General features: G+C 48.4%; 1 protein-coding gene across 2 annotated transcripts; it reads left to right on the top strand.

Moving 5' to 3' along the window:
- The first annotated feature begins 171 nt into the window (after nucleotides 1–171).
- On the top strand, nucleotides 172–16,369 carry stard9 (StAR-related lipid transfer (START) domain containing 9). Of its 2 annotated transcripts, none has more exons than XM_085931418.1 (27): nucleotides 172–443; nucleotides 1,871–1,940; nucleotides 2,767–2,883; nucleotides 5,402–5,518; nucleotides 5,593–5,625; nucleotides 5,690–5,751; nucleotides 5,966–6,078; nucleotides 6,419–6,561; nucleotides 6,623–6,690; nucleotides 6,896–6,993; nucleotides 7,063–7,272; nucleotides 7,342–7,439; nucleotides 7,523–7,600; nucleotides 7,667–7,744; nucleotides 7,821–8,000; nucleotides 8,370–8,421; nucleotides 8,502–8,627; nucleotides 8,702–8,787; nucleotides 8,860–8,909; nucleotides 8,972–9,156; nucleotides 9,339–9,795; nucleotides 9,860–14,410; nucleotides 14,674–14,811; nucleotides 14,884–15,067; nucleotides 15,150–15,287; nucleotides 15,369–15,432; nucleotides 15,497–16,369. In XM_085931418.1, exons 1-27 carry the CDS (start codon nucleotides 397–399, stop codon nucleotides 15,574–15,576), a joined length of 7,623 nt encoding a protein of 2,540 aa, XP_085787544.1. In that variant the 5' UTR covers nucleotides 172–396; the 3' UTR covers nucleotides 15,577–16,369. The 2 variants fall into 2 exon arrangements, with proteins under 2 accessions (XP_085787544.1, XP_085787545.1); XM_085931419.1 differs by having other exon boundaries at nucleotides 7,670–7,744.
- The last annotated feature ends 71 nt before the right edge of the window (nucleotides 16,370–16,440 follow it).

A 16,440-nucleotide genomic window follows, 5' to 3' on the forward strand; every position in this document is an offset into this window, starting at 1 on the left:
ATCATTGTATTTCTGTATGAAAGAGGACATCATGGGAAAGGTAGACCTAGCTCTACGGTAAGCAGAGCTGCAGCGTTATAAAATATCTTTGAAAGTTTTGGCGCTTGCCGATAGAGGGGAACATTTTCCTACAGTGTTGCCTTTTTTTTTGCTCAGCCGCGGTCCCGCCCATTCTTGACTTTGGGAGCCCAGCAGGAAGTTCCGTAGTTTGGCTTCTCAGTTTGAAAGTGTGCGTCTAGCGGAGATGGTTTGATGAGCGGCTCTCACGCGTTTGCATCAATCGCTGTTGTTTGGGAAAGCCATGTCCCGAGTCCCACGATGGAGACACCCTGTTGAATCCAACACCGGGTGCGTTTGTGAGCTGTTGACACCGATCGGTGGAGCGCTGCGGTCGGCATGGCCAACGTCAAAGTGGCGGTTCGAGTCCGACCGCTCAACGCCAGGTAGAGTCTCCTAACTTTCTTTAGGTATAAATACTGCAACACGCTTCTTTTTTTGATGGAAGCTTAGAATTTTACTTATTTCCAACGTGCACTTTTTCCTGTCATGCAACATGTTTTGTTTATTGTGAAGTGGCGCTGTCAATGAAACAAGATGATTATTTTGTACTAAACAAAATAGTACAGTACCTGTCCTAATATTCGTCTTAATTTCAGAATTTTAAAATCATATTTATTTTGTAAATTAATGAAGTAATAATGCTTTTGAAGTGTCACTCTATTGTTTTTGCAAATCAAATGTTCTGACATTTTGACACATTCGACGTTTTTAGATATTCACTTCAAATTGTTGTAAACTGGATGAACAATCAACTTTTATATATTTGACAAAACAACAAAGGCCATTGAAGGTCCAAACAATGTTTTCTTTCACACACGTTTCCTGCTGTTTGGCACCACAAAATGACTTGTCATCTGTCATGCAAATGAGACTCACTGTCCCCCTTTTCTTGGATGCATTTCAATACATTTTTTTTCACTCAGAGAACCAACAAAATGGCCACATCACTGACAGAAACTGGTAAAGTCACTGAAAGGCATAGTGGAGTTGGACATTTGCATTTAAAAGTTTACAGAAGGTCAAATGAAGTTCACCATTCACTAGTCGCTTATCTGAAATATTGGGGTCGCAAATGTTGGCAACACTGGTTCTGCTCCACAGGCATGTTGTTAGTGCAATTCTCAAACAGTCCAAATATCTGTAAGAAATATGCAATGAATGTTCAAAATATGACTTTTCTCAAAAGTACTGGTCAAAATGTGAGGTCAATAAATGCACACACACCTCCAGTCTTACTCTCAACTGAACTGAGCGTGTTGCCTTGCGTAGTACTCGGGTTGCATCAGATGTGCACACTTGGAGAGATGACCTTATTATTATTTTTTTGTGTGTGTGTGTGTGCTGGTTCTGCTCATCCAAAGACCCAGATGCTGGCCTGGATGAAGTCCAGCCCTCTCGCTGTCAAGCTGGCCCTGCTGGATGTTACGTTCTTGTTTTGATTTGAATCTCATCAGGAGCTCTCACAGCACAGAGCTGACCTGCAACATACAAGCGTCTGACTAACACTCAAATTGTTTTTTTTGGGGAAGGATTGGATTAAAACATAGCATAGAGCTCCCCAGATACAACCCCCCCCCCAGTTAATACTGAGAGAAAGTTGGGAGTTTCTTTTCCTCTGCCCAAAAACAACAAATATTAGTGCCGTACTGATGAGCTCAGAGGAGCTTGTCTCAATGTCATAGTGGGCACACCAGAAAGAGCAGGAGCAGGTCAACGGCCATTGAACAAATGCATTGTGACAAAAAAAAGTAACACATTTGTTCATTTAACCCAAAATCATAATCACAGTCTTGATGTCACCACAATACAGGGAAAGTGGAGATGGAGGGAGGCTGGCAGTCCAGGTGGAGGACAAGTTTGTGAGGATCCAAAATGTCAAGGTTGGTATTTACATTATTTTTCTAATTCTTTTATTTGAGTATTACCTGCGAGGGCAAAATATTAGATAACGATAACTATGCGCTGTTACGTGAACGTCTCTCCGATGGTGTCCATCAAAACGGTTCTTGTTTTAAGTAAGCCTTCTTGCTTTTCTTGCCAAGCATTTGCGATCCTCCAAACACAAGATAAGAAGCTCCGTTCCGTTTTGACTTGAGACTTTTATTCCTAGCCGCTGAGTCTCGGCATGTGGGAATCATTACTTCGTTGGCGACGTCGTCTCGTAATGTGACACCGACCCGCCGTGTCACGTGACCCGTGCTTAGGCGTCCCATTGGCCGGCGCGCTTTACGTGAGATCCGTGTTTACGTTTGAGGAAAAGTCTTGCGGTCAGGGGAGGAGGAGATGTGTTACAAATGTGACGGGGCCGAGATAAACCACATCAGGCGGGTCTCGAGGGAAGCATTACTTGCGGAAAGTCACATGAAACATGATGGCAAAATGATCACAGTGAGCACCAAGTTACTTCAAGGATCTCTGAGATTTGTTCATGCCAGTCACAAGCGAACCTGAGCCAAAAATAGAATGGTGAAAATCTTGAACACATTGTGTTTGGAATCCACAACAAGTCATTTGCCACGCCGAACTTTCCATTGCTCATCATTGTTGGTTCCCCGACAGTAAGCAGAAAGGTGTCAAGTGCACTGAGGCGGGTCGGGTCGCGCACCAAGCGGCGCTAATGACCCAAAACTGCTTGCTCACAACTTTCCACCTCAAACGTGATTTATTTATTCATTTGTAAGATATGAACCACTTTGTGTTCTACAGCTGGAGCCACGCGCCGACCACGGCGTGGATTCCCGGGAGAAGCTCCTGGAGTTCGGCTTCGACTACTGCTACTGGTCGGTGCGGCCCGATGACCCCCGCTGTGCGTCGCAGGAGGAGGTCAGCAAAACAAAAACTGATCTGTTAGCCGCCATGCCTCCCTCAAATTGCCTAATTGACATTTTGTGGGTTTTTTTTTTTTTTTGGTGGGGGGGGTGCCTGTTTCACATCACAACTGACTTTGTATTTGGAAAAAGATGTCCGCCTGACTTTGCATTCCGTCGTTGACCCACGGTGGGCGAAAAGGACACTGTGGGTCAGCAGCGGGAATGCCGGAGAGAGTGTTTTCTGAAACGCTCTTGTTTGAGCTGACGCAAACCCTCGTGAATTTTAACTCCTGCCTTTCCAGGCCGTGCGAGCGTTTCCCGCCACGCCCGACCGACGACCCCCTCGGGATAGTTGAGCGCGGCTTGCCGGACTCGTTTACAGCAGACCCGAGCGGGGGGTGCAGATGTGGTTGACATAAAAAAGAAAAAACAAACTTTTCTATCTGGTTGTGAGGGAGGAGAAATGCCCGCTGCTAAGGAGCGGAATCTTTCAAGCGAGCCAGCGACAAAACTGTGCTCTGACCACTCCGCATTTTACACCAAAGGAAGCACTCCAGAAATAGACGAGAGGAAAGGAAAAAGATCACCACACTGCTCCCAGCCTTTTTTTTTTTTTTTTGTCTGTGTTAGTTTTTTTATTTGGAGGCTAATGAAACTAACACACACACACACGTATTGTTCTTTGACGCTTGTAAACAGAAATGGGAAAGATTATGAGTTTGCACTCAGGGGGGAAATACGTCATCCCCGTTGGAGTTTGGCTCCAACTTTTTTTTTTTTTTTCTTCCCCCCCTCTTCCATCCTCCGCCTCCTTGGATTTGATTCTCCCAGTTTGTAGGTCTGTGTGTCAGTGGAAGAATAGTTGCTCTGTTTACAAGAATCCATCTCACACGCACAGTGCAGAAATGTAGGCCATATTGACAAATAGATGATTAGCGTGGAATTTCTATGGAGGTATCTACAAGCGAGTCATTAATCCAGCTGCCGTATTTTGATCTTGTTTGTGAGATGGAAAGTTTGTGTTCAGGCGACTTCTAGGTGGGCATAACAATCGGGCACTCTGTCATCACAATTTGTCTTTGTGTTGGAAAAATGAACGCCTCTCCCTAAAAACAAACCTTTTGAAAAATGGCCTCAAACAAAAAAAAATCATGGTTAGACGGTGGCATTAATGTAATAAAAAAAGATTTTGCAAATGACTAAAAATATAAATCTCACACCTGCTTTTTTTTTTTTCAAGCTTTACTATCATCTGCGCATCACGCATTTAATGGAACGCACACAGTCCGAGCGCACGTCCTCCCTCCCCTTCAGCCCCGAGCTAATTTGACCTACAAATTCGGTCCCCCGGCGTGACAGACGAGAGCATTGTTCCAACGGAGTTCCACATATTTCTCCCTCTCTAGAAATCTCTTCTCTCTCTCTCCGGATCACACACATGGGTAACATTTTCGACTTGAGCTCAGTGAGGCCAGCTGTTGCGTTTAAAGGGAACCACTCGCAGAGCGTGGGACGCCAACTGAGAATTTTTTTTTTTTTATACCCTCTGCAGCTGTTTAAAATTGTTTGCGAGAAAAGCGGCCGGCTCGCTCCTCGCAGTAAGCTCGTGTTTTTAAACTGCTACTTGTTGTGCAGTTTGGTGCCACGAAAAAAAGGCACCAGAAGGAAATCTGGGTTTCGCTTTTCCTGTCTCATTGTTTTCTCCAAAGGCAAGCTCCTTCCCGTCCCCATGTCGGCACTTTCATTAGTACCTCAAAATCCCTCGGACTGCAGTTGTTTGTGCCAACCCCTCCTTTCTAAAAGTTACCGGCTGTCTGCTTTCAAATAGAAATGCTCAGGCGAGTGAGCTTCCTGATTCTTTCTGACCCCCGGACTTGCGGCGGTCCCTGTGGAGTGATTTTTAAAAAGGTCAACTTCAACAAGGCCTGTAGCGTTAACGCTTCTTTTGAGAAGCATAAACTAGCTAGCTGGTGGTCGCAAATGCTTTTATTCAGCAAGAGTTGCGTAACAAAAATCACACTTCCATCGTGAAAAGGGGAGGCCTGCTGAGAAGTGGATCTCCAGAAGTGCTCGGTCAGTGGATGGTCCCGCTCCTAAACGCGCCAATTCACACGCTCCTTCAAAGAACGTCGCTTAAGGGGGCTTTGGCGAGGCCTTTCAAGCAAGTCCAACTTAAACCCATCCCTGTCGTTTTGTAAGCTTGCCGACTCGGACTCTCCCGGTCCGGACTTTGTTGAAAATACGCCCGTCTTTGATCTTTGCTAGCAACGTTGAGAACATTCCCCCGCACTTGCTCCGGTGTGTACTTAGTCGATGAGACTTTACGGTCCAGACCCCGGGAGGCGGGGGGGGGGGACCCCCTCGCTGATCCAGCACTGTGTTATGCTTCGGAGGTAGAATGAGAGATCAGGTTGCCCCCCCCCCTCTCCAAAACACACACACCCATTCCAAACATATGTTACCTTTGGATGGATCGCTCCAGTTAGCAGATTACACCAGTCCCTGACCTTGTCTTGTTTCCTGTCACTCAGGTGTTCCAGGACTTGGGTGTGTCGGTGCTGGCCGGCGCTTCCGAGGGCTACAACGTGTGTCTGTTTGCTTACGGCCAGACGGGTTCCGGCAAGACGTACACCATGATGGGCACGCCGGTGAGCCAAATACCTCGCCATGACCCAAATGCTGAACAGGTTTTTTTTGATTGTTCCTATTTTTTTGTCACCAGGACTCTGCAGGTTTGACACCTCGGATCTGTCAGGTACGTTAGTGGATTACAATGTTCTTTACTTTGTGACTTTAACATCACTAATTTGCCATCTAAGGGCCTGTTGCGGTCTGAGGCGCCGCTTCCCGACGGGCAGAACTCGAGCAGAGTGGAGATCAGGTATTGCTTCATTTGTGTCGTCTCGTTTTACTCGAAATCCAAACGCAACAGCTGGCCCGCAATGCTTCGAGGCAAACCGAATCTGACAAAACAAGTTGTTCCTGTTCTCAAATGTGTTTGCGCACCTTGGCGCTTATTTGTTGTGGCTAACTCGTGTTCCAGTAAATTTGAAATTTATTAAATGATTTTTTTGTTTTTTTTGTTGGCTGTACAGTTTTCTGGAAATCTATAACGAGCGAGTACGAGACCTGCTGGCGAGCGGCGAGCAGAAGAAGAGAACCTCCTTACGAGTCCGGGAACATCCTGAGAAGGGGCCCTACGTGCAAGGTGGCCGTCTTTCTTGGTTAATTTGATACTTTTTGGGCATTTGAATCGAAGCCCTCCCCCTCCATCCTCACCACACACATCCACTCATTCATTGTCTGCAGCCAAAGCAATCCCAGGTGACCACAGGAAGTGAACTCATTTCCTGTGAGCTCCTTGAACGCACCACGTGCTGCATTTGGAGTCACCAGAGCTCATCTGTTGCACACGTGTGTGTGTGTTTGAGACTCATGACAGTGGCATCTTAAAAATCTTCTCAATTATTGGCTGACGTCATGCCTCCACTTAACATGAATAAATGTCTTTAGAAATACAATATGACAGATTTTTTTTTTTTTTCCAGAGCTGTCTCAGCATGTGGTGTCAGACTGCCAGCAGGCCATGGAGCTTCTGGAGGCGGGCGTGGCCAACCGCATCACGGCGGCGACGCACAACCACGACGCCAGCAGCCGCTCGCACGCCATCTTCACCATCCAGTACACTCAGGTCTGGCGGCTACTGTGAATGCGTGGAAATGTCAAGAGAATCTCATTGTTGACGTTCACAGGCCACGCTTGAGAACAACCGACCTTCGGAAACAGTCAGCAAGATCAACTTGGTGGACCTGGCTGGGAGGTGAGAGCCAAAGCTGACAATACTGCTCTCTTATGGCTGAAAACATAAATACAGCCATACTCTACACTGGATTAAAATCTATACCATTTTACAAAATGATTAAAAATACAAATCCATTCATAATATGTTGCTCATAATATATAATATAAATATATATAATGATTCCTGTTTTATTTTTTTGTAAAAACTTTTTGTGTGCCTCTAGCGAGAGAGCAGATCCCAATTACTGCCGAGACCGACTGACCGAAGGCTCCAACATCAATAAGTCGCTGGTCACGCTGGGCATCGTCATTTCCGCCCTGGGTTAGTGATCTCATCATTATCGATTCCCCAGCACCACCCCAAACGTTCACGGTCCCGCTTGTTCCTCAGCCCAGAACTCGCAGATGTCCAGCAGCTGCCAGAGCATCAATAGCGTGGCGTCGGAGGGCGACGCCAGCACGTCGGGCAGCCACGGCAGCTTCCTGTCTGGGGGAGGAAGCGGCGGCAGGAGGCACTGCTTCATCCCTTACAGGGACTCTGTCCTCACCTGGTTGCTGAAGGACAGCCTGGGGGGCAATTCCAAGACCATCATGATTGCAAGTGAGTCCAGCATGTGGGGAAAGAAGTTTCAAGTTTCACAACTGAAGCTCTTTTTTTTGTTCCTTGCAGCCATCTCCCCCTCCGCCAGCTGCTACAGCGAGAGCCTCAGCACCCTGCGCTACGCCGCCCACGCCCGGAATATCATCAACAAGCCTCGGGTCAACGAGGTCACTAACCTGATATCACAGAGGTTCCACTCAATCCATTAAAATGGAAACAAACTCCAAAGAGTGGTTTAACATTTGTGCAGGACGCCAACGTGCGGCTCATCCGGGAACTGAGGGAGGAAATCGACAGGCTCAAGAGCATGCTGCTCACCTATGGAACGGTAAGGCACATCGTGATTTGTCGTCGTCGTTGTTGTTTTGGTTGATTTCCTCTCTCGCCTCGCCAGCAGCGAGATCCCAGCCCGTCCCTGAGTGACGAGAGGGACGGGACGCTTTCGGACATGGTGCTGCAAAACGAGATGAAGGTAAACGCCTGTCTGGGGAGGGGCAATTTTGTCAGCCGAATATTTATCGCCAGTGTTCCTCCTTGGCGTTCCTCAGGTGGAGCAGCTGACCAAGGACTGGTCGGAGAGTTGGCGGGACAAGCGGGAACTGCTGGAGCGCTACAGCGTGGACATCAACCGGGACCGAGCCGGCTTCCTCATCAACTCGCCGCGCCCGCACCTGCTGGCCCTGGATGGGGACGTCCTCAGCACCGGCGTGGTCTTCTACCACCTCATGGTGAGGCGGGCTATGTGTGTGCTGGACCGTTGGATAAGCAGCTGCTTAGTTGGCCTCCGCCTTTGCTCGGCTCTTTGTCAGCATTTCGCTTTTTCAAGCTGTCCTGACTAATATCTTTTCTCCTTTTCTTTGCTAGATTCTTCTTCTTCTCTTGCTATTTCTCTGTTCTGCTACAGTAAGAAAAGGTAATTGACTTGTCTGCTTCTGCCCACCACCCGTCTCGAAAAGAGGCTCGGACTCAGAGTTGGATGTTGACAAGCTGGCGTCTCAGGCTCGTCAAGCCCGTCTTTTAATCTGCCTTTAAATGAGAAAAAAAAATAAAACAAAAAGATGCGCTCATGTACTCAATTGCACCCGTTTTCATTCCAGGAAGGAGTTACCCGGATCGGACCCCAAGACCACTTGGAAGAACCGCAAATAGGTATGAAAACACATCACTCAGATTTTACCTGTGCACTGTTTACAAAATATTATTATTTTAATTTGATTTCATTTGATTAGTTTTGTCAGGCAGTGCCAGCTGTGAGATCCAAAACGACGGCGGCGTGGTCACGCTGAGGCCTCTGCCGGGTTGCGTCTGCCTCCTCAACGGCAGGGAAATCACCGAGCCCAGCAGGCTGGCGCAAGGTCAGGAAAATGACTGCTTGCTTTTGACCTGTTCCAGAATGTTCCGAAAAGACTTTTCTCATTTGTGTGAGCAGGAATGGTGATCACCTTAGGAGGGCTTCATAAATTTCGCTTCAACCACCCGGCGGAGGCGGCCGTCCTACGGGAGCGCAGACGCAGAGTACGTGCAGCTCGGCTCAAATGTATCACTTGTTGCCGGGGGTGCCGAACGTTTTGCTTTCTCTGCCCTCAGGCAAGTGAGGGCACCTACACTGACCTTGGCCCTCAGACGCCAGACCACAGGTACACACTCTAAAAGTCCAATCGGACCAGTCTCTCGGTCTGACTCGTGTCTTTATCTGCAGCAAAACAAACGGAGAGCCGTCTGCGTCGCGTTTGTCCCCCGGCGAGGAGTCGACTGCCAGGCGCCGTTTGCAGGAGCAGCAGTGCTTCGTGGAGGACTTGCGCCAGGAGATCAGTTCTGAGCAGAGGCGGGCCGAGAGCGAGCTGGAGAGGGAGCGGGTCCAGCTTCGACAGCAGCATAGCGAAGGTAAGCAAAATTGAAAGCTGCGAGTAGCCAAAGGGCCAAAATGGCTGCTTCGGACTGAATTGGCCCACTTTGATTCCATGCGTAGTTTATTTCTTTTTCAAACACTCTGAAAATCCTTGAAATGAAAGTGTGAAAGGATGAACTGTGATTCAAAAGTAAGCCGTGATTTGTTAAACCAACAGTCCAGGAGTGGATCCTCCAGGAGAAGCGTCACCTGCTAGCCGTCGAGCAAAGAATCACGCAGGACCTTGGGGTTCAAACGGACTCCCAGCCCGACCCACTTCTGAAGTACCTCAACAGATACGTGTTGGACGAGCAGGAGGTTCAGCGAGACAAATGTCCATCGCTGGTTGTCAGGGCCAAGAAAAAAGCAGTCCAGGAGGAGCTCCTGAAGCATCACTCCCTGCGTCGCGCCGAGAGCCGCCTTCGCCGCAAGAAGCTGCAGTTCCAGCTGGAGAGAATCGCCCGCAAGAGGCGTCTGCTAGAAGCAAAGAAAGAATTGCAGCAACTGGAAAAGGCTCTGCTCGCTGGACAGGAAAGCCCCGAGGAGGGGTCTCCACCAAGATTCATTTCCCCGAGATCTTCCTTCTCTGCTGATCTTGTGTCCCGACTGTACCCACAGCAGCCTTCGATCTTCAAGTAAGCATCTGCAATCTCCACAAAAGATTTTCTGAACTCATAAATGTTTCTGTTCCCACAACAGGCACTTCCTGAAGAGAAATCAATCCACAGAACTGACCTCAAAGTCCACATCTCCTGCTTGCGTTGGCAGCAGGAAGTGGCTCTCAGACGAGTGCCTTCCCCGGGAAAGGACCCAGAGTTGCTCCGACGCGCTTCCCTCCGGACTAAATCAGTCCTGCCAAGACAGACGAAGATCTTCTGAAAACATCGCGCCGAATTCCAAGATGGAGGAAGGTTCTCTGGATCAACAGCGTCGGCGGTGCTTTGAACGAAAACCCCTGCTGCCACAAAGAGAACTTTCTTTTAAGAACAGATCAGAGCAGAATCCGGCAGCTGTGCCCAAGTTACCACTTTGTATCCCCACACAACCACCTGGCAAAGAAAATGTAGCGTCCAAAACAAACGTACCAGCAAGTCCTTGCATGGATCTAAAAAGACAATCACAGTCTGGTGTCACCAGGAAAGCCTTCTCTAATTTCGTGCAACCACCGTTGGATTCCAACGACCCCGACGGTGTAGAAAAGATGGCCAGTCGGTTGCTTGGCATCCATGAAGATTGTGACTTGGTGAGTAGAAGTCCGAGTAAAACAGCCATCTTGTGTGATGAGCTCGAACAAAACCTTCCGTTTGAGGCTTCGAGACGATGGCACAGCACGCAGGCTCTGATGAGCAAGACGGGCCAATGGGTGGAAAGGCAGCAACGTGAATGGAAAGTAGTCGGGGAACGGCACGAAGCTGCCTCCGACTCCGACAGCATCTTCTCCCTCGATTCTTTAGCCTCGGCTCTTGTGCTGAAGAGTGCGCAAATGGCGCAGAGCGAAGCAGACAGCGAAGACAGTGAAATGTCCAAAGACTCCTTAGCGGTGGAGAAAAGTTCTGCTGTGACCAGCTCTTGCCGAAAAGTGGTTCCCACGTACTCTTTGGTTGCTGATCACCCGTGCGGCAACAGGATGATGACGGATGGTCTAGAATGGGGCAGCCGTCCAGATCCTAATGTTCTCCCTGCAGTGATGCACTGGAGCAAACAAGATTTCCACAAATCAACATCTAAAATTGTAATAGGAGAAAATTTCAAAGAGGCACAAAAAAGTCTACCTGGTTCTGCCCTGGCGAGGTTGTCCGAAAACTTGCCGCCACTTACGGACGCTTGCTCCTCCCATGAGCTGGCAGGCGGTACAGTGACCCACCGAAATTCTCCGTCTTTTCAAAAAGAAAGCAACCAAAATTTCAGTTCAGTCGATGTGAGCCTCTCAGACAGCCCAAGTCCATCTGAAGTTGATAGCTTAACATCAGCCCCCCAAGCGAAGGACCAACCAACCGAGACTCGGATATCAAAGGAAGAGAAAAACCAGTCAGACGGCGAGCCTGAAAGTTTCATTGCAGATCCTGAATCATCAGATCAGAATGCCACCAAAGATATAGATGCGAGGTATTTTGCCTTGCAACCTGAAGCAGCTTGTAAAAATTCCAGGAAGCGAAACCAAGAGTTGCAGGAGGCTTTTGAGGGGAGCCTGAAAATTCCAAAAAGAAGCCCTTCACCTCTGGGCAACCAGGGAGATAAATGTTCTGATAACAATGAAAAGAAAAACTCTGATCTGGGAATCTCCAACTTTGGATTTGAATCCGCTGGTGTTTCTGATCCAACACTGAAGAAGCCTATGGAAGCGAGTGACCCCTATGAGGGCGACATCAAAGTAGATCATGTTGCAATAAAACAAGTGGTTGCCAATACAAAGGAGGCGGGCTGTCAAAGTGGTCACCCCGCAAGAATGTATCGCTGTCAGTCTGAGGCCATCTGCAGCGCCATCGACTTGAGAATCTCAGAAGTGGTCCAAGAGCATTTAAAGCGCTCATTGATTGGCAGCGGCGGAAACCGGAGCAGCTGGAATCCCAGCAACTCGAATCCGAGACTTGTCTCTGATTTTGTTAATCAGAGAATCAGTCAACCAATTAAACCAACGTACGTTGACAAGAGCAATCAGGTGACCAAGCACGGAGAAGCTCCTGAAATAAAAACGGTTGCTTCGTTGACAAAACTTGACAAGAGGCCAGCTGGTCACCAAGTGTCAGGCGGCCGCACCAATGGAACCAACGATGCGATTCAATTGAGCAACAGAATTGACGTCAATGCACCATCGCTAAAGGAAGCTCGCAAGTTCTCTTCTGATGGATGTGACGTCTCTGATGCCACACAAGGAAATGAACCTTCGGTCAAAGGGCAAGATCCGCTCGGCAGTCTGAGCTCGAAAGACCGTTCTCAGGCTCGTGTGGCCAACACCACCAATGAATGTCAAGGTTGTTCGTGCAAGTTTGGCAGAACTTCCGTCAAACCTGAAGGACCTTGTCTGAGTCACTCTGAAGTCCCAGAGAGGTTTTCGGCATTAAGGGGTGAGAAGATGAGTGGCTGCGGATCGGAAATGGCGGCCGTTGGCACACAATCTCGATTATCTCTGCTGAGTAAAAAGTCCAAAAGGTTCAGGAGGACCAAAATACAAGCTACCCCTTTCTCTTCCTTGCAGACATCATCATCGGATGAAGACCAAACCTCCAACAAACGGGCATCTCCTCAACTACGACTTGAGAGTGAAGGCAAAACGGATGCCGACATTTCCAAAGTGAATCCCAAAATGGATCTGATCAAAGATGTTTTGGTTTGCAGAAAAAGATTCTCGTTACCTCCGCAATCGACGTCACAGAGTACCAAAGACCTGCTGGATGCGGTCAAGTCTCAGGAATCCCTCATGCGTTTTGTCTCCAGCGACATCAACCCATTTGTTCACCAGTGGCGGGACAGCGATCGCTCACGCTGCAAGAACCCCGCCTTCGGCAGTGCTGCTGATCTGTCCCGCAAATCTTCCCTTTTGAACGTGGCTGACAAACCCCTTCCGAGGTGCTGTAGCGTTGACAACGGCCTAAACGGGCAGAACCCACCCTTCACTTCCCATTTGAGCACCTACGCTGCCCATAAAAGGCTCTCCAGCACGCTGAGCAGCGTCGAGCCGGCGGTTACCAACATCTCATCCGGCGGGTTGGTCTACTCGTCTGATCCAGAGTCCAGTCCGAGCGCCGACCAAAGAACCACAACTGCAGAAAAAGTAGAAGGCATTCAGACTGAGTCGGTCGCCCCACAAAGGAGGGAGCGTCACAAAAGAAGCCACACGGACGTTCCCAAGACCCAGGTTCAAATGAACGAGTTCCTGACATGGACCAGTATGGAGAGCATGTCCGTCCACATCTCCAAACTGATCCACAGCACCTCTGACCTGCTGGAAGATGTCCAGGGATTGAGGACGGGTCGCAGGTTGAGCGGGTCAAGCCCTCGATTGATCCCCAACGTCAGCGTCAACTGCTCGACTCAAACCGCCTCGAATGTCGGCATTCAGACGAGACCTTTGACACTGACAAACACAGAGAGGCACCAAAGATCTACATCCCATGAGATCAACGTGACATTGAGACTGATTGGCGCTGAGGTGATTTCACCCAACAAAGACTCGGGTGACAGCGAAGACAGGACATCGAATGTCTTCCTACCTGAGACTGCCACTTCAAAAACACAACCTGTCGGATGCCAAGGCCAAATAAGATCAGCCCCCGTAAAGAAAAACTTGCCTGAGATGTCGCAGCATCATACCGCCGCCTCCAAAAACAGCTACAGACCAAGCAAACACCAAGAAAACCAAATCCCTTGGCTGAGCAACTCGCCAAAGCCTGCAACGACATTCACAGATCGGGCGTTGTCTCCCATTGTCACTGTGGATGTCCGGCAACAGTCAAAGTCTGGGGGAAGACATCAGCATGGACGCGTGGACAAGAAAAGCTTGACTGAGGCTTCTTGCAGGTCATCAGGACCTGATTGTGGCTTTTGCTTCAGTAAATCGCCAGAGAAGGTCTGTGAAGTGAGTGCTCCAAGCCTTAAAGACTCTGAGGATTGCTTTCAAAACTCACCAGTGGACCGAAGAAATACAAACACCCATCCTCAGCCCAAATGGAATTCTTCTCCCTGGTCAGACCTGCAGAACTACGCCACTACCTCAGCAAAGACAACCAATGTTCTTGTCACCCAATCCAAAGGTACAGAATCCACCAAACCAACCCAGCAAAGACCTCAAGGCGTCGTCCCTTTTAGCGGCGATAGCTGCAGTCCATCTTCCACCGCGTCCCTGACGCCCAGCGAGTGCAGCACTGACATCCTGCTGAACACTAAACCCATCACCAGAGTGGACCCTGAGACATTACCCGAGAACCTGCCCTTGCACAATAAGTTCACCAACTGGTCCGGCATCAACCCTCAGCGCTCCACGTTTACAGACACCGGCGAGAGCTGCGCTTCCAACTCTGAACGAAGGTTAAGAGAGATCGAGCGTCTGCGTCAGGAAAGGGAACACGTGATGGCTTCCGTCGGCCTCGGGGCCAGCTCCACGCCGCTGACGGTGGAGCTCGCAGAGGCCAAGCTGCACTACGGCCTCGGAGAGACGGACGCCCTGCTCAAGATGCTGTCTCCGAGGTCCACGGAAGATCTCCGAATGAATTCGCCAACGTCCACCTTTGGAAAACAGCAGCTCCACAATAGGTAAGTGTTCTGCTTGTAATGGACTGACAGTGTTGTCATCTTTGGAACAAGGATCTGGACGTTCTGGAGTACCTCCAGTGCTTGATTTGGCAGTAGGTTGGTCCAAATGGATGAATCATATCTACTAAAAGCTTGGACTGTGTAACCATCTTACAGACTGCCCCTACCCCACTGACTGACCATACTTCATACTTTTTGGTTTGACCTGAGGGATCAGAAAAAAGCTCAGTTTTGACCTTATTTGACTTTTCTTCTCTTTCTAGACATCGTTTGAGCATCGAAAGTTTTCAGGAAAAGACGGAGGACTATTCTCAAACAAATCGTCGGGCCCGTAGCCTGAGCCCTGGCAGGCATCGTCCCCCGACCACGCCCGGCCCACAACTGAAGCCAGAGAACAGCAGGTACGATTTCGCCGTCTCATCCTATCTCAAACCTGCTTTTCCATTGCACCTAACTCTACCGCTTATGGGCAGAATACGAGAGCTGGCGGGTGGCGACAGCGCACAACCGTCGGACATCGGGCAGCTGCTGCGCGATTATGGCCGCGCTCGACAGGAAGCCATGAGCGAAATCGCCAAGGCGAGGGAGCGACTGCGCCTAAATACCGAGAAAGAGAAGAGAAGGATTCAAGAGCGGCTTTTATCTCCGGAGTCCAAGGTACAGTCTAATCCAGGGGTGGGCTGTAAAGAACCTGAGGCTCATTTTTTAATTTGGACCACTGATCTTTTGGGGATGGCAGGATGATCCGAGGCATGGAAGCAGGATCAGCAACAGTACCTTGTGCACCGGATCCAGCCTGAGCCTGTCATCTGGACCCACGTCGGGGTACAACAGCGGCAATCCTCTGCAACATGGTCACAGACTAACTCCTGGACATGTAGGACATTCCCGACGCGATGCAAAAACTCCAGTAAAGTCCAAGACTTGACCAAAACTGTGACTACTTCTGTTTTTTTAGACCACCACGTTCCCGGAGGAAGGGGAGAAAGTCTCCTCACAAAGAAGCTTCATTTCCGCTCAGGGCAAGTCACAATTTGACCAAATATATCCTGTACAAATGGGGTGACTGTCCATTTTCTGTATTAGACGCCCGTCTTGAGCCCCCGATGACATCACACAGGCAAGCGGCTGTCATGGCCGACCTCGCTGACGCGGTGGACACGTGATTGGCCATCCAAGACTTCATTTTGCACCTGACATTTTTTTTTATTTAATTGAGTTTTTTAATTTTTTTTTTACACAACGTGAGCACTATTTCTTTCCTCCGAGCAGCTTTATTTTTCTATGTATGAAGATTGTTGTTGTTTATTTTTTGCTTTCTACAATCGTTATACTAGTTTACCCAAAGATACTGCATGTTATGGTTATCATGTTTTTTTCCACCCTGGAACAAATGATTTCTATTTCCATTGTTATGATGGGGGCGGGGGGGTCATGGTGTGTCTTTTTTTAATCTGGAATTTCAATAGGGCAAAAATAATAATGGATATTGCTTCACTTTTAATGGTTTCCTTGAGGGGGGAAAATTATGACTTGACTGTTTGACCCTGGAGCAAACCTTTTGTATTCCCAATTTGATATTTGGACTCATTCTAAGGAAAAACAATGTGGACAGTTTGACCCTGTGACAAGGGAAAACCAAAGACAAGTAAACAAAGCACAATGAAGCAACACAGTGACTGGCATTTTTTGCTGTTTTTTTTATTATTTTTTTTTATTTTATTGCTGTCATTTGTTTTTGTTCTGTGGTGTTGAAACTTATTTATGTTTTGAATGGTAAAAGTGTGTTTTTATAAGCATAAACATTGCAATTTTTGCAGGGTTATTTTATATATTACCTAAGTTTGTCATGTTTCCATCTTTTGAGCAAACTTCACATTTAAAATATTGAATGTATTGTTTTATTGTTATGTCCTTAAGCCCTTGAGCCCTTGCTTTGAAAGGCGCTCAATAAATGTCGCTAATTATGAAATTAAATTGCGCCTCGTACTGATCTTTTTTTCACTTTGAGTGGGTGCGAGGGGGGGCTG

This window comes from Syngnathus leptorhynchus, chromosome 15, assembly GCF_054491065.1.
Source record: "Syngnathus leptorhynchus isolate UIUO chromosome 15, UIUO_Slep, whole genome shotgun sequence".
NCBI classification, from domain to species: Eukaryota; Metazoa; Chordata; class Actinopteri; order Syngnathiformes; family Syngnathidae; genus Syngnathus; species Syngnathus leptorhynchus.